Here is a 20,905-nt window from a genome sequence, read left to right as displayed (position 1 = left end):
ATATTTTATTTTTTTAAGATAATAAATGAAAGATTTTTTTTTTGTGTGTATGAAAATACAATAGACACATAACTGAGTAGAAATCTTGCCAAAAAAAAAGTGAATAAGAGAGCAAGTTTATTTTAGGTCAAAGGAAAAAAGATAATTTTACTTCTTTAATTGCTCTTTTAATAATAATAATAATAATAATAATAATAATAATAATAATACATAATACATAAAAGGTCAAGATTATCCTCGATGAATTTCATATATTGAGAAGGGTAAACCTGTCATTATATGCTTGAAAACTATTTAAAGAAGCTGAATAAGAAAAAAAAATTACGTATCCCTCTGACTGCAGTGTGCAGAAGACAGGGGTGTGCAAACGGTCGGTTCGATTTTGAATCGAACCGAATTGATAAAATTAAAAATAAAAAATTTTAAAAATCGAACTGAACCGATTGATAATAGAAAATCAAACCGAACTGATTGATAAGAGAAAATCGAACCGAATCGATAAGAACCGAATCAAACCGATAAATATCGGTTCGGTTCGATTTTAAACTGATCAAACTGAAATTTATAAAATTTTATATTTTTAACATTAAATCTAAATAATAAAAACATGAAAACAAAAAAATTAGAAATCAAAACTCAAAAATCTTAAGGTTCGGTTCGGTTTTCTTTGATTTCGGTTCGATTTAATTCGGTTCGATTCAATTTGGTTGGATTATTTTTGATTTCCTATATATATTAATAATTTCGGTTCGGTTCGGTTTTTTTAATTTTTTTTATGAAAATAAGTGAACCGAACTGATTAATCAAAATTATTAAAATTATAAATCAAACCGAACCGATTGAATTTTAAAATCGAATCGATTAAATCAAATTTAATTGATTCGATTTAATTTTTCAATTTAAACCGAAAACTGATCTCCCCTAGTAGCAGATGTCATCACTTAACCATTCAATCAAAGTAAAAGAAGGGCAAAATGGTAAGAATGGTAAAATTGTCAGCTGCTTTAGTTATAAAAAAGGGATAAAATTTTACTTTTATTGTTTCTTAAGAACAATTAAAATATTATCTGTTTTAGTGATATATAATAATAGTTTTAGTATTTTTTCAGTTTAATTTTTAATAAAATATTAAAACTGAATTAAAATAATAAATATAAATTCGATAGAGCAGCTACGAGTTTTCGATTTTGGTTTGGAATCCGGGGAGCCGTGCAAAGCTTTACCTAGATTATCTAACTGAACACTACGGTGTCGTTTTCCGAACTGCTATGAAAACCTGCGAGGCCCAATTCGCGAATCAGTTTAAAAGGCAAAGTGTGTTAAGAGTCAAGGGTCTTGTGATTCTCGGTACCTCATCGTTATCAGCTCAAGTCAAACCGAACTGCTCTGGACACTCATCGCTGACATCGCTCTCCTCTTCCCTTCTGAGTTCTGTCTCTGTATATTCAATTCAAAATGCGAAGAAGACCCAACAATTCTTCTTCCAAATCGGAACCATCGACCAGTCAAGAACCCATCGGAGTTGATGCCACTGGAACCGCCAATGTTGTGGAAGATGCCGGTTTGATTAGTGGAAAGACGAGAAGGTCAGGATTTGTATGGCTGATATTGTTTGGGGTGATCATATACTCTTCATGGGCTGTTTACTATTACCAGTTCGAGAGTTTGCCTTTGCCTCTCACCGCTGAGCAGGCCGGCAAGAGGGGTTTTTCTGAGGTGGAGGCTATGAAACATGTCCAAGCCTTGACTCAATTGGGCCCTCACCCTGTTGGGTCTGATGCTATTGACCTTGCTTTGCAGGTACTATGGATTTATGAGTTTATTTTGGAAAAAATGAGGTGGGTTTTGTTTTTTGAGGTTACTTTGGTATGTTAGTCCTTAGCAATAGCATAATCAATTGTCTCTAATCATATTATGTATCGCTAGAAAATTGGATTGTGAATGTGAAGTTGTGATTAGCGAATTTTAATATGGGAAATCTAGGTTGAAAGAATTCATCTTTGTCTGTGTTTAAATGAAAAAAAGTCATGTTTCCTGTGCTTCAATCTGCTAATTAGTGTTAGTATAATTGCTGAAGCCTATACTTGTTAATCTCTTGCTTGATCGTTGAAAATGAATGGGAACAGATTTGTAACATCCTGTTTTTGTCTCTAAAGATATATAATGTCCCATTTATCACTTCTGGAGTCCCTTGTTTATTGATATTTGTTGCTTATTTTCTTTTGAATAACAGTCAGATATCAGATCATTAATTTAAGTTTTATTTTACATCTTGGTTTGGGAATGGGGAACAAGATAAAAAGACCTTTATAAATTGTTTATAGTTTTTTGTACATGCAATCCATATGTTTGATTTCAGTCTGGGCTCTACACCATGTACATTTAATACTACTCCCTTCCCTGCTGCTTTTACTTGGATATCATCATTTATAATGACTTTTTGGCTATCCGTTTCTTGTACAAATGTTGATATATTCATTTAACATGCATTCCACCACAGTATGTTTTGGCAGCAGCAGAAAATATTAAGAAAACAGCCCATTGGGAGGTTGATGTTCAAGTGGAGCTTTTCCATGCAAAAACTGGCGCAAATCGTCTGGTCAGTGGCCTCTTTAAGGGGAAAACACTTGTTTATTCAGATCTGAACCACATCATTCTAAGAATCTTGCCAAAATATGCATCTGAGGCAGAAGAAAATGCTATTCTCGTCTCTTCTCACATTGATACTGTATTCTCAACGTATGCTATCTTTCTCTTCCTAATGAGAATCTAATGCTTATCTTGACCAAAACCTTTTTTCACCTTTTTTGTTGACTGCCTTTCTTTTAATAGTGTATTGTGTGATGATTATTTCTCTTGCTCTGTCCTGTGGGTCCTAGCATGTATGAATTTATGCAGCCACTACAAATGGTAGCATTGGACAGAATCAAAAAATTCAGTTTTAAGACTAAACACTATTAATTCTTTTAAGAATTTCATGATTAGATTTAGAAAAGGTAAGAAAAAAAAAATTATCTTACTGGAGACTTCCAAGTTTCAATATAACCTTGTTATGTATGGTCATTGGAATTGTTGTCAAGAACCAGAATACTGCATGATTGATTATAAATCCTTATATAAGTCTTAATTCTATGAATTGAAATAACTGTATATTCTATTATCATTTGTGATAAAGATTCAGGAAAAAGTTGCCTTTTCCAGTAGCTTATGGAAGGAGGAAATTTATTAGGAATCTTTAATGCTTTCTTCCAGAAAAAAATTTTAGGAAAGGTTTCATACTTTCTCCTATACATTATGTTTTTAAGACATCCACAAGTTGGCCTTTATGCTGCATCCTTGAATATCTTTCATATGCTTTGATCACACAATGCTTCAATTTTGTTTTAACAAATACGTCATTTTCTGTTGCCTTTACTCAAATAAGAACTCTAAATGTTTCAGGGAAGGTGCTGGAGATTGCAGTTCTTGTGTGGGTGTTATGTTGGAACTTGCTCGAGGGATTTCTCAGTGGGCTCATGGATTCAAGAATGCCATAATATTTTTATTTAATACTGGCGAGGAGGAAGGTCTAAATGGTGCTCATAGCTTTATAACTCAGGTTGGATGCATTGTCAATGCTTGCCTTCATTATGGTCTTTTCCCCCAATTGTACCTTGAGTTTTTTTGCTTCAGCAGCTATAAACTATTTGTTTAAAGAAAGAAACAATTATTTTTTTTATTAGAATCTTGTTGAAGTTGGCATCTTGCATATTTTGGTGTGCAAGATTAGGTTGCAGCATTTCTCAAAAAATAGAAATTATTTTTTTTATTAGAAGGAAATCTATTTCAAGAAAGCACAAGACTTTATTTGTAGTAAAGTGAAATTTTATTTTGTTGATGCAGCACCCTTGGAGTAGAACTATTTGTATCGCTATTGATTTGGAAGCCATGGGTGTTGGAGGGAAGTCTGGCATTTTTCAGGTATACTTTTCTGAATCAATATGCTTTTGCCTTTTTTGTGCTGCCATTTGATTACACCACTTTTTTGCGATTTGAATGTGGATTTGTGGTTTAGATATCAGCAAAAGTAGGTTTTTTCCTCTTTTTGTTTGTTGAATAATGGCCAAAGAGAAGGAAATGAATGTGCTTGATATGCTATGATTCTATTCCTTTGATTTATTATGTAGAATTTTAGAATATTGACCCCTTTATATTGTATTTATCTAATTAGAATATTTAGATATCATTATGCAACCGTCCTGCTACTCCACTTGGTTGTTTATTGTTCTCTGTGTCCTTTTAAGTAATTTTTTTCCTTCTGTTTTTTATTTGTCATTCATTACCTGCAGGCTGGTCCTCATCCATTTGCTATTGAGAACTTTGCATTGGCAGCAAAATACCCATCTGGTCATATTGTAGCACAGGTTTGTGATTTCATTTTTAGTGGAATTTTCTTAAAATCTATTTCTTTTTGACAGTTGATGTATTTGTGTTGCTTTAGTTGTGATTGTGCAGGATCTTTTTTCATCTGGAGTGATTAAATCTGCTACAGATTTCCAAGTTTACAAAGAGGTTGCTGGTCTTTCAGGGCTTGACTTTGCTTACACAGATAACAGTGGTGTATATCACACTAAGGTCTTTCTATTATGTCCACTCCTTTTTATTTATGTTTTTTTAGGGTATTTGATATTCATCTGCTTAAGCTCTTTGTGTCATGGAAAAAGGAGTGAAATTATGGGACAACTATTTGAGCTTACTTACATATGATGAAACCAATATCTCTGTTATTTATCTAATCCAAAATAGTTTCAGTATCACTGAATTGAGTCTTGCAAACCACAACCTAAAGTTAGGACTGAGCCTAGACTTATATTAGGAAGTGAAACAATTTCTGCAGTGGCAGTGTATGGGATGACACAGTGGCACACTGACGATATGCTTTGATGGCCTGTGGAAGTATATTTTTGAACATGCACCATTTTAAAAAGTTAACCCATGCAAGAACTTCATGTTTGCTATGAAATATCACAATTGGTTTTGGCAGCTGGCTTGCATGTGCTAAGATGCAAGTTATTGTTTATTTGCAATGTACTCAGAATTTAACTTGTTAACTGGACCTATTTTAGACAGTGTTCCCAAAAATAGAAGAAACAATAACTATTAGAAATAATCTCATTTGTAATCATTTGCTTTGAAGCGGGGATAGTTTGTATTGTCTTTGAAGCTTTGGCTACATAAATATTGATTAATAAATAGCAGCATAAATAAATAAACTGCAAGCAGTATATAATTAAACTGCAAGCAGTATATAATTGTATATCTGTGTAATTTTGAAAAAATTTTCCTTTCAGAATGACAAATTGGAGTTCCTCAAATCTGGATCTCTTCAGCATCTTGGGGAGAATATGCTTGCTTTTTTACTTCAGATAGCTCCAACATCTCATCTTCCAAAAGGCAAGGCAATGAGAGAAGAGGAAAAAAGTGGCCATGACAATGCTGTATTTTTTGACATTTTGGTACTTTTAGCTACTGACACTTTAACTTTGCATTGAATGGTCATTGATTATGCCCTGCTACCTATAATAAAGTTTGTTGCCTTTTTTCTAACGCATGTCAATCTCAGGGGACATACATGATCGTATACAATCAACGTTTTGCAAGCATTCTTCACAATTCAGTGATTATGCAATCACTTCTAATATGGGTGACGTCGTTGCTTATGGGTGGTTATCCAGCTGCTATTTCTTTGGTCTTGTCAAGTCTGAGTGCCATCCTAATGTTGGTATTTTCAATAAGCTTCTCTGTTCTCGTGGCCTTCATTCTTCCACAAATATCTTCATCACCAGTGCCCTATGTTGGAAACCCATGGTTAGTAGTTGGGTTATTTGCCGCACCTGCGCTCATTGGGGCATTGATTGGCCAACATTTTGGTTATCTTGTTCTTCAAATGTATTTATCAAATGTATACTCCAAGAAAAAGCAGCTGTCATCTGTTGTCCAAGCTGAATTGGTCAAGTTAGAGGCTGAAAGATGGCTTTTTAAAGCTGGTTTTATTCAGTGGCTTGTTCTTCTGATCTTGGGACATTATTACAAAATTGGTTCATCTTACATGGCACTCTTTTGGCTGGTTCCACCAGCATTTGCATGTAAGTTCCTATTTAGGACGTTGTAAGTGTGTATAAGAAAGAAAAAGAAATGGCCTTTTATGCCTAGGATTTGAAATCCAAGACATGATGACTAAGAAAATTATTTTCATGTGATGTATGAGTTAACAGCATTATCTCACTCATCTGTTTCTGAATTTTGGAATATTCAGATGGCTTGCTTGAAGCAACTCTAACCCCAGCTCGGTTGCCAAGGCCCCTCAAACTTGCAACTCTTCTAACGGGTATGGCTGTACCAATTATAATTTCTGCGGGAACTTTTATTCGCTTGGCTGCCACGTTAATTGGAATTGTGGTTCGATTTGATAGGTAAAGTTTATAAAATTATAATGTCACTATCATATTACTGACTTACTCTTTAAAAGGCCATTATTTGAATTCAACTTCTTGTTTTCTACCAAAAGTTGGTAATTGGGGAACGAAAGAATGTTTTTTTTTTTTTTTTTTTTTTTTTTTTTTTTCTATTTCAACTCTCTCTTAATAGGTTGTGCTTGTATTGAGATATTAAATGAAAGTTAAATGCCATTAGAAATAATTAAAGGTATAAAAGTTTACGGGGTGAATTATTCCTTTAGGTATGGTGGTGGTGGTGGTTATGGTGAGATCCTAGTGATGTGAGGCAATAATGATAATAGTTTTTTTTGGGGTTGGGGGTGGAGGTGGGGAAAGAGAGGGGGAGGGGGAAGGGGGCGGGGGGGTGTGGAGGAGAAGGGGGTAGTGTTGTGGGTATGTTGTGACAGCAATGGCCATGATGAAGGTGCTGGGCATTGTTGATGGTAGTGCAAGGTGATGCATGGGTGATAGCAATGTTGGTGCTAATAGAGATGGCAGCAGTTTTGGAAATGATGGTGGTGTGGTAGTGGTGACACTAATGGTTTCGGTTGGTAATGCTGGTCTTAATGGTGGTTGATAATGGCAATGTGGTGGTTTTGGTTCGTACTGGTGTATCATATAGGTGCTAATAATGTTAGTAAAAAAAATTATGATTGTATTTTTATATTTTAAAACAAGTGAAAAACAAATGGAGTTTTATATAGGAAAACAGTAGAAAACGAGTTTAGCTATTTTCCAATGTCAAATTAAAAAATAGAAAATTGGAAAATTATTGCATTAAAAAAACTCCAGATTTCTGTTTCTGTGAAAAGCTTTTCTAAAAATACCTCAGTTTCTGTAAATAAACAGCCCCTAATTTTTTAATGGCACAAGTTGAATATTGACAGGCCTATTAACAAATTGTGTCAATATCAAACCCAAACCTTTTCAAAAATCATATTATGGTGCTTTAGACCTCCATATGGGAATAAGATATTTTAGTCCTCTATCTTCCATCACCAGATTATGTGCTATGTACTTTCAAGGTTGGAATGGGGGAAGATCTATTTATTCTCCTTGCAACCTTGAGTGTACAATGATAGTAATTGTTTCTAAATGCTGTAGTTCCATCATTCAGAAAGCCTCAAAGGATATAATTTTGTAGCCACTCTTGATTTGCTTGATGTCTAGAAATTGATTGCATATGATTTGTGGTTTTATACAGGAATCCGGGTAGCACTCCAGAGTGGCTGGGGAATATAATAATTGCTGTTTTTGTTGCTGTTATCATATGCTTCACTCTGATTTACGTCCTTTCATATGTCCATCTTTCAGGTTTCTATTTTATGCGATTTCTTTATTTAGTTGCATGCCATATTGAGATTTTTATTAGATGACTATTAGGTGAAGTACATTTGGCATCAAGAACTTAATCGGTAATATTGGTAAAATTCGCTTTAGCACAAATGGGATGGTTTATGTGAATCTGGGTTAATAAGATCTCTTTTCTTGTGCAAAAAAGTGAATCTAGGTTGATTCAGATAATCATGATCTTTATACATACTTTAGCATCCTCACCAGACATGGAATGAACAGTTTCAACTGGCCAATTCATATGCAGATAATGAAAGTACAGATACAATAACCATATTATGCTTTATTGCTAAAAGAATTATCTTGATTTTATTATTAATTGCACTTATTATATTCAATACAACTCAATTCCATTATGGCTGAATCTTAAACTGGTTAGGTTGTTTAACTTTTTAGACAATTACCTTAAAAGTTAGATGATGATCCAAAATTAAAGCAGTTAAACAGTTAATAATCAATAAATTTATCTGAACTGTGCTAATCCTAATCCTGTACCACATGAACTAATGGAGCTGTGAGTTTAAGGCTGCATTTTGGTCTGAATGTGGATATTTAGAGCCTTCTAAAACAATGGCGAATATGGTTATGGGGCATCATATGTAAAATTTTTCTGGAAACTACATAAGGTTTCTGTTGAATGTACATTGAATCATTGAGTTGCAAATTAAGGCTTTAATGAGTATTTGATCATCAATTTAGGTGCATTTTTTACTAAAAATTTATTGCAGTAGGACTTGGAATCAAATGTTGTAACTGCACTTCTTGTGTACTATTGTTGTCTAGGTGCAAAAAGAACAATTATCCTTGCAACTAGTGTCCTGGTTGGACTCTCACTCATTTTAATATTATCTGGTATTGTTCCACCGTTTACTGAAGACAATGGCAGAGCTGTCAATGTAAGTTTCCATTTGCATATTAACTATAGTCGTGTTTTCCTTGGCTTTATATTCATTCAAATTTTTTCTTTTTGAATGATTCCAAGTGTTGGTAAATTATGATTAGTAACTGTAAGTTTTCCCATTTTTATTGACTCTGCTATTTAATCCATGATTTACCAGCTGAACTATATACTAGATTCAAGTTGGTGTGTTTGTTGGATAAGTTTTGTGTGGCATGGGTCATGGATCCAAAATCTTCCTCCAAACAGTTAGTGATCATAAGATAGTTTGTGCCTTTCCTACATATAGGGTTAGTGAACATAAGATAGTTTGTGCCTTTGTGACATGTAGGGTTGAATGTAAAACTTGTGGATTCTTATTTACGTCCTCAGTGAGACCAAATTAAGGAAATATTAATTGAGTCCATAAATTTATCATGGGTGAGTTGCCTGGTACTGCATCCAAGGCATATGGATTATGTTTGTTTGAGGAAGTATGTGGTCATTTAATTGTACTTCAAAATGTTATGCTGTACTGAATTCATTATCTCATGTGAACTAGCCACTGCTCTGCCTGGGAAGAACTCGAGTTAGAGCACTGATTTGTAATACATGAGATTGGGTTGCACGCATCTGATTGTATGAAAAAACAAGGAAAATTATTTAGGCCTGTAAATCCTTTGGCTTGCAAAATCTTCATGCTTCTTTTTTTTCTTTTTTTGGGAGGGGGTGATGTTTTGATCACTTTGTTATGTGTTGGACATTTCTTCACAACAGTGAATTCAAGCACCCAAGTAATTTGTCATTTATATGTTGAGAAATTCTAAACATGGTTCTCAGGTTGTGCACGTTGTGGATACAACAGGAAGCTATGGTAATAAGCAAGATCCTACCTCGTATATATCATTATTTTCCACAACACCTGGAAAGTTGACAAAGGAGGTTGAACAGATTAAAGAAGGATTCTCATGTGGGAGAGACAAGGTTGTTGATTTTGTTACTTTTTTTGTCAAATATGGTTGTCGGACCCATGAGGACACTAAAGGTGGATGGAGTGACACAGATATTCCTGCATTGCATGTTGAAAGTGATACCAAAGGAGATGAGAGAATAACACAAGTTTCAATTGATACGAAAGTTTCTATACGTTGGTCTCTTGCAATCAATACTGAAGAAGTAGAAGATTTTATTTTGACAGGTATGCTGAAGTTTAATTGTTGTGCATCCTCCTGTGGGTATATAATGTTGTAATTCCCAGTTTGGTACTAAATCTTTGAAGGCAAAGCTTTTTGAAGAGCTCCTGGCAGTCTCATGACTTGGCCCACCTCCAAGTTTAGTTCCTATTGGTTCTTATAAACAAAGATTACTCAACTCAACTAAGCCTTTATCCCAAAAATTTGAGGTCGGCTATATGAATTCGCTTTCTCCACTCTAAATGATTTTGGGTTAAATCCTCAGAAATTTGTAATGCTTATAGGCCATATTGTACTACTCTCCTCCAAGTCAATTTAGGTCTACCCCTTTTTTTCTTTTTATTTTCTAACCTAATGTGCTCTGCTTGTCTAACTGGAGCCTCTGTATGTCTACGCTTCACATGACCAAATCACCTCAATCTCCCTTATCTCAACTTATCCTCAATTGGTACCACTCATACCTTTTCTCTAATACTCTCATTACGGACTTTATCTAGTCTAGTATGGCCACAATTAAAGAAGATAATTGTTATGATTGTGGCCAAAACATATAATAAATGATTTCCCACTTTAGAGTATTATGAAAGCTTGTTTTCCTTGAGAAATGTTGAATATATATATATGTATATATATATATGTATGTATATATATATATGCATATATATTGTCATATCATCAATAAAAAAATAGGTACAAATTGCTTGCAAATATTCATTTGTAGTTGGAAATTTCACTTGCCCATTCTGCTTCTCTTTACAGCCTAAGCCGTAGCAAGGAAAAAGTTGATTTCTGAGAATTAATAGAAAGAGCATCCATTTTTCGATAATAATGAAATGTTTGAAACTGATTCATTTGGGACATCCTAAGTTGGTGGATCAAAGCACTACCTAGTACAGGTTATATAACAAAAGATTTTTACGAGTCATCTTCAGACGGATGGATATTGTGTTTTCTAGATGTTAACTAAACATAAGAGCTAGATTTTCACTACCTTTACCTCATAGATTGTATTTCCATGCAATGATGTTTAGACATCTTGTTTGGTAACAAATGGACATGTTTAATGTGGGCCTGTTTGTTTTTACTGTTGGAGTGCCAAGCATGCACGTGGTGCTCCATCACTGACACCAAAGAGCTTCTTTGCATATGTTGGTGCATTAAAATTGATTAGTTGTTCATAGTCACAGTTATCCTTAAGTATCAAGTTTTGAAAGAAATATTATTACTTGTAAATGTGATATGTAATTTTATTGGAAAAATAATCTTTGGAAAGCTAGACACAATTGACAGTCTGGCAGACTTTATAGTGATGTAGCTAGCATTACCATAGTGTAGTCTACTTGTTTCACTTATGAGTTGATGAGTCTATGCAAATTGTGCTGTCAATGATATTTCTTCTGTTTAGTATCAAGTTGGTTGCAACTTGGAATTAGGTCTTTTTCCTGGCCTCTTCATGAGCTTATTGTAAGTCTTTTACACAAACAGACAATAGGACTCTTATTGAATAGAACAGTTATTATGTTTCTGTTTTGAATTTTGACCAACATTATGGTTTTAAACAAATCCTTTAAATGTGTGTTATAATGCAGTCACAAGCATTTTGGGATTAAGGCTCAGTTGTTCTTGTTATTGTTGTTTATTTATTTATAACTACTTATTGTGTGAGATTCACTTTCATAAAGATGCCCAGTTATTATTATGTCAAACAAATTATTTCTGTAAGCTAAGGCATGGGGTTCAAGATCCCCCTCAATACAGAAAGTATGAGGACTACCTTAAGATGATATTCTCATTCATTGTTCTTAACATGAACATTAGTGAAATGTGGGATTAGCAACAGAATCTCTAATTCACCTTTTAATATTATTGCTAGTTCCACTGAAAATAATTCTCCCCCCTCGTTTCTCTTTCTCAAGTTTTCAACCTGGAATGCAGGGAATTCAGAGGAATTAATTCCATTTGGCAACAAGAGCAGCACAGACGGATGGCATATAATTCAGTTTTCCGGGGGAAAAGAAGCTCCTAGAAAGTTTGAGCTAACCCTTTTCTGGGTGAAGAAACCTATGAAGTCTGCTCACAGTGTGGATGAACAACAGACTGAGGACCAACAGCCCCTGTTAAAGCTAAGAACAGATGTTGACCGATTAACACCAAAAGCTGAAAGAGTTCTTAAGAAGCTCCCTGGATGGTGTTCCCAGTTTGGAAAGTCCTCATCTCCCTACACCCTAGCATTTTTCAGCAGTCTTCCTGTTGATTTTTAGATAATTGAAATATCCTCCAGAAAGTATAAAGAGTACGAGGGAGCATTAACTTAACATGAACTGATGTATCTTCCTGTTTCTTGGATCTTATAAACAGAATGTGTGGAGATAAAGTAGGAAAAAACTCATAAGATGGGTATTGTTTATTCAGTACAGTGGTGATTAGTAAGGCCTCTTTTGTTGACAAAACATAATAAAAAAAGGTCGATTGAGTGGAATATCTAGTTAGTTCTTGATAAACAAATTCTAAATTATTAACTAATTATAAAAGTATTGTTTTTAATTAAACAATTTTTTTTCTAATAAATGTAATATTAATAGAGAAAAATAACTTTTTAATTTAATGATTATTGTGTCAATAAAAATAATCAATTCTAAGTTTGATTTGGTAATTAATTAACCTCAGATTACTGAAATAAAAGTTTGATTACGTGTCAGTACAAGTCAACAAATTCTGTATTGACTATCAATTCAGAGTCAATCAACCTAACAAAATCTCATAGCCTCATTCATCAAAAACGGTTTGGCGTGCAGGGGAGATAAAACGCTTGTTTGTCATTGCTACCAGAAAATTATTTCTTTTAAGTATGCTAGTCAAAGGGTATTAAAAAATAATTAAAAATTAAATTTAATAAATTTTAATCATAATAATATTAAAATAATAAAATAAAATTTTTTTAATTATTTTTTTAATAATATTTAAAATAATACTTTTTTTCAGAAAAATAATTTTAATTTTAGAATTTAACGTTAAACAGGTTAAAAGTCAATTATTTTTTCACTCCTTCCAGTGTTGTCTTTTGTCTCTCGCTTTACATGATGTTTTCTTGAGATAAGTAGAAAGTGGAAGGGAGAGAATGAGTCAAGTATAAAAGGCTTTTCAAGCTTTTCACTTGGTGAAATTCTCGGGTTAATTACACTAATCGTCTTTTAACTTAAGGGCATTTTTATTTTCATTCCTAAATTTTAATTTCTTAAAATAAAATCACTCAATTTAAATTTTATTTTAAGAAAAATCACTCAAATTTTATTTCAAGAAAAGCCACTCTTATTTGATATCTCTTATCTGCAATAGCAGGTTTACCAGTTCAAAAAAATAAAATTATTATTTTGTCTATCTCTGAAAAGAAATAATCTCCTCGTCGCGATAATCATTCTTCACAGTAGGATCTGACTTATTTTACGAATCAGTCACAACTTCTCCAAGAGGAGCAGAGAAGAAATCTATGCCATCACAAAATTCCATTTCATCTTTGATTACAAAGTGAAGAAAGAATTTAAAGGGAAACTTTCAATGTTGAGTAAAAAATCTATTATAGCAGGTGAATATGATTTTTTTTGAAATAAAACTTAAATTCAAAGACGTTTGGTGCAATTAATCATGAAACTCTCTTGATAAAATTGCATGTTTTTAATAGTGATTTATTCTCAACATTAAACCTGTATGCATATGCACATTAAACCTCCTCTTAAATTCAAGAATTTAGAGATTTCTTCCATCAAGACTAATTTTATATTATTGAAATTAAAAATTAAAAAAATATATATTAAAAATTAAAATTTAAATATTTTACTAATATAGCATGAGATTAACAAAAAAAAAAAAAAAAACACCCCTGCTAAAATCAAGTTATCCTTCGAAATACTGGGAACAGACAAACACAAACTGAACATTCTGCAGCCAGTAGCTAAATAGTTTCCCTTCAAAGGACAAAACCAAAAAGAATCTCTATGATTCTGATTCTTTAGAGGGAGAGAGAGAATCTCCGAGAAATGCGGTCTATACCGTTGGGGATTGCAGTGTCCCCAACCTCCAGAAACGACAATCTTATTTTAAATTTCAAGAAACAGCAACAGCAGCACCAATCCTTCTTTAACTCTTCTTCTTCTTCTTCTTCTTACAAGGTTTCTCACGATCCCTCTCTCTCTCCTCTATCCAAATCAGGTACCTCAAAAGTTTTCTCCTTTAGTCTTTTCACATTTAGTTGATTAGTTCTTGTTGATTTTGCCGTTACTGTATATTATTTTTTTTTCTGGGTTTTCTTTGTAGGCTGTGGTTCTTCACATCTCAGTATTTTATTTGGTGATGTAGTCAAGATTTTTACTACTAATTGAATTGTTGTCATTTCTGGGCTAATTGTGAATATTAATCTATTCTTGAACTTTAGATGTTGAACTTTAGATCTTCAACCTATAATTACTTGGCTTTCGTTTGCCAATGTGTAGAAAATTTTATTTTCCAGTAATTTATAGTATAATTAATGCATTTAACAAGATAATGTCTAACACAAGTTGAATTTGGTATTTTGTTCTTGTTTTGGGGAATACTTAGCTCAAAATATTGGTTGGAGATTTCCCATTGCACTTTACTTGCTAAAAAGCAGCAGAAATATTCCCAAATGTGATATAGTAAAAAATTGCATTCATCTGAAACTCCAACATGTGTGGATCTTTACAATCTGAATGGCACATATACTTACATTTCATACTCTGGTGATTATGCTGCATCCTATATATATATATATATATATATATATATATATATATATATATATATGTTTATTTGTTTTTGCCAAAACAAGATCCTCCCCCACGCTCTTCCTTCCTTTTCTGGCCAGTAAGAATGTACATTTTAAAAATGATGGAATATGGCTTCTAAATTTGCCTCATTAATGTGCTTATATAGAATTTTTTTTTCTTTGTTTTCTTTTCTGATAGAAAATTGGAGCTTTTGTTTAATTCTAACCATATCCATTTCCCTATATTTCTTCACAACTAAACCAAGCGTTGGAGAGGGAGAGAAGATAGAGGTTTAGTTTTTTGTACTTTGATTTCATGATTTGTTGCATACTAAAATCTCAATTGGATTATTCTGGTCATTGAGTGTAGGAGTATGCAGGGCGAGTCAAGTGGTTGAATTATTCTCTACCGTGTCTCAGGAAATTGTTGTAAGGGAGGCAAGGCTAGAGGATTGTTGGGAAGTGGCAGAGACTCATTGCAGCTCCTTCTTCCCTGAATACTCCTTTACTTTAGATTTTGTGTTGAGGATTGACAGGTTAGTGGCAATGTTATCAGGATTCTCTATGCCACCAAATGGTTGCAAGAGAACTTGTCTGGTTGCTGTCATTGGTAGCTCAGGTGATGGAACTTTCTGCTTTGGAAGTGAAGATTTCAAAATTGGAGGTTTTGATGGGAAATTCAGTCTCAGTAGAGAACATGTTACTGGGATATTGACTGTGGATACAGTGGCTGATTTTCTTCCGAGAAAAGGCCCACTTTGGCAGAGAAGGTCAGTCTAATATTTGCTTCTGGGACTATCAAGCGTTCATGACTGCCTAAACATTGTGTTGCATTGAGCTTTCGATTTTTCAGCTAACCAGCAAGCAAGCGTAGTATGTACATGTTATTAATAGTGGCGCCACAGCTGAAGTAAATATCAGATAACTGGTTTTTCTGGTTGTGTTGTTTGGCAGTTTAGGAACAGTCTGTTCTGGTTCAAGGACTTGAGGGAACCAGGACTGAACCCGTCCTTGCTGGTAAAACAATAAATAAAAAATTATTTCAAAAAGTATGTTTTAATTATAATTAATTCAAAATTTATTTTCTTAAATAGTTTGGTCAAACTTCTTTTAACTATGTTACAATTATAACTGGTCCAAAATTTATTTCCTTAAATATTCTGGTCAGATTTTCTTTTATTATGTTACAATTATAATTAATTGAAAGTTTATTTCCTTAAATAGTTTGATCATATTCCATTAACTATGTTAAAATTATAATTAATAAAAAAATTTTCCTTGAATTTTTTGGTCAGATTTCCTTAATTATGTTACAATTATAGTTAATGGAAATTTTTTTAACCCAAATAATTTTGTCAAATTTCCTTAGTTGTGTTATTATTATAACTAATCAAAAAATTTTCCTTAAATAATTTAGTTAAATTTTGTTAATTATATGGCAATTATAGTTAATGTAGACACCATATTTTAGCCGGTCAATAAGTTCTTCATTTAGCAAAAACAACAATTGAACTTTAATTAACATACGATTGGTTGATTCTATAAGATGTGACGAAGTTTTAATATTAATCAATTTCATGTACTCATGAATTTCAATTTTTTTAATCGAGGTCTGATCTCAATAATATACAATTGTCCAAGTTTAAATTGAAACCCGATCTTAGGATTGCCTGAACTCAATAATACTAGTTTTAAACTATTTCGTTTCAATTGATGTCCGATCTTAAGATTACTCGATCTCAATCAAGCTCAATCCTATATACTTGTTCAAGTTTCAGTTTTAATCGAAGTTTGAGTGCTGATTATCCGATCTCGGAGCTTAACCTCATTCTTGTTTGATTTTCAGTTGGTTTTAATTGAAGTTTGATTTTTTGGTTTAAGTTCATTTTCTGCATGCAAATTACTTGATCTCAATAATATTTTGCTTTAATTTTGTTGTAAGCTTTAATTTAAAGTTAAAGCTTGGTCTTAAGATTATCTGATCTCAATAAAGTTAAATTTCATATTTCATTTGTTTCAATTGAAGTTTGGTTTTATTTTAAGTTCCGGTCTCTTTATGCTGTTGATCCGATCTCAATAAAGCTCTATCATGTTCAAACAAGTTTAAATTGACTCATCTTATGACTATCCGATCTCAGTTAAAATGTAAAGGTTGGAAAGCGTAAAGTGTTAAAAGATCTATCTTAAAGAAGAGACGTTTTATGCAACATTTCAAAAATTTATAAAAGTTAATCAGCGGGCGGGTCTTCCCCAGCTCCAGCCTCAGATACATTTACACTATCCTCCCCCTGCTTGCTCTCACCCTCGCCCTCAACACTCGAGGCAAGCTTCTTAAGCTAAGAGAAGTCTTCTTGAGGGTGGCGCTTGAGTAGCTCGGCTAGGAGATCACCGTGAGCGTGCACATAGGCGTCGACTTCTTTCTTGAGGGCTTCATTCTCCTTCGCTTTCAGCTCCTCGGAGAACTTAGCCAAGTCAATAGCTTGGCTCGCCTGGGTTTCCTCCTGCTCCTTCCGTACATGAGCCATGAGCCTCTCAGAAGACCGCACCTATTGCTCGAGCTCTTGCACCCGAGTATTGGCAGCAGAGAGTTGGGTCTTGTAAGTTGAGGCCTCATGGACCGCCCTCGACATCTCCCTCCCCAGGAAATTAACCTTCTCCTTAACCATGTGCTGGGTGGCAACCGCCTCCTAGCTCAGGGTCATGGATTGGTGGAGGAGATCTTCAATGCTTTCGGGGGCCATCCGGGTTCGGTCTTCTGGTAAGCATATAGTAGCACCGGTGACCCGAGCAAAATCAATGTTCCCCCTCACGGTGTGATTTCTCTCTAGAGAACTTAGTAAAATTTAAGCGCCTCGGGAGAGTGGTCATCCGGATGGGGCCGCTTGCCTAGAAGAGCCGCCCTCAGGAGTTGTAGAGATCGGCGGTTGAAGAGTGTGTGGACCTAGAGCGGGAGCTAATCTCATGTCAGTTGTTTCATTTTGAGCTTGGGCTGGGAAGCTCATTCCTTCCACTCGAGCTCGTTTTGGGCTTCCAGCTCAGCCCTGATAGCAGCAGCAGCGGCTTCCTTTTTCTCGAGGACTTTGTTAGTGAGCTTTCTTTTCCTTTTCCGAGCGCCTTGTCAATATCACCGCCCGCCATATCTTTGCACAAAAAGAAAGTTAGTGAAATCATATTGATCATAGGACTTAGGACAAGGGGTTTTACCCTTTCTGGGCCTGAGATCAGAGAGCTGGAGCGGAACGCTCTTCTGGACGATCACGTTCATAAGCCGCCAATTCACCTTGGATGAGATTACATCCGAGCACAGGTAACGACGAGTGTTCGCTGGATCTTCAGCTCGGTGACTACCACCTTTTCGTCCTTGTTGAGAACGATCTTTTCTTGGGGCCTCGTGGCTAGGTAATTTCAACTTTGTGGAATACCCTCAAAGTCACGAGGATCTCGGCTCCGCAGAATGAAAAACCGACCTTTCCAGTTCTTCAAGGAGGAGGGGAGTTTAGCAAAGAGCCCACAGTTCAGCTTCGCCTGGAAGAATCAATACTCATCGTTCTTTCATCGGGCTAGACGGTGTAGTTCGGCAAAATCCTTTACCGTGGGCTCTAGGCCTTTGGCTCGTCACAAACCCTGGAATGCGAGGAGAGTTCGCCACGAATTCGGGTGCAGTTGAGCCACGCAAACGCAGTGGTACTTCAAAACGTCCTTGTAGAACTGCTCCAAGGGAAACCGCAGCTCGACCTTCAACTGTTCCTCATAAACCATTATCTGATCCACCTCCTCAAAAAAGTGATTGGCCCGGAGATCCTCGTGACATCGGATGAGCTCGAACGTGTCGGCAGAGAGGTTGAACTCTTGGCTTGTTTGATTTAGCTCGGAATTTCGGAGAACCGAAGGGAGTTCGTCCACTAGGAGAGATTCTTTCCGAAGATTCGAAGCTTGTTCTTGGCTCAGTCTGCTGGGTTGATTAGAGATCCGTCCAGTTTGCACTTTATTTTGGCCGCTGGTTCCCACCTCCCCTTCGTCGGAGGCCTAAGAAACATTCACCGACGGTGGGCATTAAGTCCTCTCGCTGTCATTACCACTCATTTTTAGGCGAAGGAAGAAAAAAATGTAAACGGAAAAGGATCAAAACTATACCTTCGATGAAAACTTCGTCGCTAGAGAACAAGAACAAGAGAAAACTCGCCGGAGATTTGAGAGAAGAGAGAGTACAGAAATATCAAATGATAGCCCCCTTCCCCATATATATATAGCCCTATACATTTAATGCTTGCACAGCTCGAGGAGACATCTCGATTAAACAAAATATTCAATGCTTTTCCGATATCTAAGGTGTGCCCATATACTGTTTAGATTTTTATTTATTTCTGACTTGGGGAGTGAATCAGTAACTGGAGAGATCGGATGAAAGGGAAGAGCACAGACAAAGAGATTGGATGAAAGGTTTAGGAACAAATCAGATAAGAGATCGGATGACAAGTGTTAAGATTAGATAAAAGAGATCAGATGATGAGTGAAGAGCACAAAGAGAGATCAGATGAAGAGTTTTCAGATTAACTATAGAGATCAGATTGAGGGAGATCGGATGAAGGGACCTGATAAAGAGATTGGATAAAGGAAACTACCAGGTCGGAAAAATGTCAAGTAAAGAGAAAAAAGGTTGAGCGAACAAAAATTTTAGAGACATCACTTTGCCTTTGAATCATAGCCCTTGGTTTGTAAGATCAAATTCTTGCCATCAGATTTGAGTTAGTTAAAGCATTTAGAGTACGCTTCAATCTTCACCATTGATCTCATTTGTAAGGATAAATCTAGACCATTGGATTTGAAGCAGTTAAAGCACTTTGGTACGTTTCAATTTGTGCTCTTGATCTTATTTGTAAGGACAAATCCCAGGCTATTGGATTGAAGTGATAAAAACAAATTTGATACCTTTTAACCCCAACCCTTGATCTGATTTGTAAAGCATGATCCTAACTGTTGGATCAAAGAAGAAAAGGACAAAGAAGTCTTGAATTGATCTTCGCTCTTGATTTTAGATCTCTTTAATTCTTGACTCTCAGATTTTGTCCTTTTAAATTCAGACATTTTCTTTTTCCATCTTGAATCCTGACCCTCTATTTTAGGACCCCCATTCCCTATAAAAACCTCAAATTTTCACTGTTGAAGGGGTCCTTTTTCCGTAAAAAAAAAAAAAAAAAAAGAGCTTAGAGAATATAAGAGAGAAGCTTTAGAAACGTCAGTTTCTGAAGAATCTCCTTCATAACGTCAGAAAGCTCACATTACTCACTCTTCCACCCTAGCCCGCCGTCTCTAAAGATTGATTTGATAGTCCTAGGGATCCCTTTCTAAGCATCAAATGTCAAAATCCACTCTTCCCATCACCACTAGAGCCCGTTGCAAGTAAAATTTCAGTGGATGTCCACATCATGTTTCTTTTAACATGAGTATAGCTAGGTTACATCCAAACACTATGTAAGCTAGAATTTGAATTCTGTAAATATTCAATCATGTCAAACTTTTAGGGAAATAAGGCTTAGATCGACCTACGCGTGTCTTGAAAATATTACTGTTTTAATTTTGTTGCGGTACTATAGAAATATTATTATTTTTGCCTTCGTTTTATATTGAAAAGCATAACATTTCCTATTCTGAAGTAGTTTAGAAGTAATGATTATGGTTCGGATAAACTAATAGGAATAAAGAGTTCGGATATAATAATGGGAGTATGGAGAGAGTTCGGACACAATAATAGGAGATCAAAAATAATAATAGGGGATCGGGTACAATGAGATGAGTTGGGAAATTGTGTGGTGTTAGCAAATCTGGTAGTTTAGAAATGGTCTTCATGGCATTTATATTTCTCTAGTATAAAGGGAGATCGAAAATAATGTATACGTAGTCATTCACAATTATACTTAGAGATAATAATAAGAAATAGTACATTTATGTCATTTTATAGTTCAGAAATAATAATAGGAGTTCTGAAACAATGCTGCCCTGTTTGATGAAATTGCTATTTCGATCCTTTTAACATTTTTCTTGCTTCCTCTAAATGATAGTCATCTTTGAAAATTGGCAAATCTATTTCACGAAGTCTTTAACCTTACAACAATTTCTTAAGGTATGGAGTTGAAGGAGCAGAAGCATGAAAATTGTTCATTAGAGCATTGAATTACAAAAATTTTCTTCTAGGGTTACATGCATCATACCATATATTTTATGTGCC

The 20,905-nt window shown here is 34.8% G+C and overlaps 2 protein-coding genes across 2 annotated transcripts; both read left to right on the top strand.

The window, feature by feature from the left end:
* The first annotated feature begins 1,225 nt into the window (after nt 1-1,225).
* On the top strand, nt 1,226-12,378 carry LOC110643419 (uncharacterized). Its single transcript, XM_021795790.2, has 13 exons — nt 1,226-1,800; nt 2,501-2,739; nt 3,442-3,598; nt 3,883-3,960; nt 4,329-4,403; nt 4,495-4,614; nt 5,331-5,495; nt 5,603-6,125; nt 6,296-6,452; nt 7,681-7,790; nt 8,613-8,725; nt 9,547-9,904; nt 11,835-12,378. The coding sequence occupies exons 1-13, from the start codon at nt 1,456-1,458 to the stop codon at nt 12,158-12,160; spliced, it is 2,766 nt and encodes a 921-aa protein (XP_021651482.2). The 5' UTR covers nt 1,226-1,455; the 3' UTR covers nt 12,161-12,378.
* A 1,395-nt stretch (nt 12,379-13,773) lies between these two features.
* LOC110643422 (GCN5-related N-acetyltransferase 4, chloroplastic) lies at nt 13,774-15,614 on the top strand. The gene is made up of 2 exons (XM_021795793.2): nt 13,774-14,105; nt 15,050-15,614. The coding sequence occupies exons 1-2, from the start codon at nt 13,934-13,936 to the stop codon at nt 15,457-15,459; spliced, it is 582 nt and encodes a 193-aa protein (XP_021651485.2). The 5' UTR covers nt 13,774-13,933; the 3' UTR covers nt 15,460-15,614.
* Nucleotides 15,615-20,905: the final 5,291 nt, after the last annotated feature.

The sequence above is a fragment of the Hevea brasiliensis genome, chromosome 14, assembly GCF_030052815.1.
Source record: "Hevea brasiliensis isolate MT/VB/25A 57/8 chromosome 14, ASM3005281v1, whole genome shotgun sequence".
In the NCBI taxonomy this organism is placed as follows: Eukaryota; Viridiplantae; Streptophyta; class Magnoliopsida; order Malpighiales; family Euphorbiaceae; genus Hevea; species Hevea brasiliensis.
Note: the sequence above shows the minus strand (reverse complement) of the source record. Positions and strands in the feature narration are given on the sequence as shown.

Coding starts and splice junctions, on each gene's coding strand:
- LOC110643419 (XM_021795790.2), top strand. CDS start 1,456: ATGCGAAGAAGACCCAACAATTCTTCTTCCAAATCGGAACCATCGACC. Junction 2,740..3,441: donor ATTGATACTGTATTCTCAAC/GTATGCTATCTT, acceptor TAAATGTTTCAG/GGAAGGTGCTGGAGATTGCA. Junction 4,404..4,494: donor CTGGTCATATTGTAGCACAG/GTTTGTGATTTC, acceptor GTGATTGTGCAG/GATCTTTTTTCATCTGGAGT.
- LOC110643422 (XM_021795793.2), top strand. CDS start 13,934: ATGCGGTCTATACCGTTGGGGATTGCAGTGTCCCCAACCTCCAGAAAC. Junction 14,106..15,049: donor CTCTCCTCTATCCAAATCAG/GTACCTCAAAAG, acceptor CATTGAGTGTAG/GAGTATGCAGGGCGAGTCAA.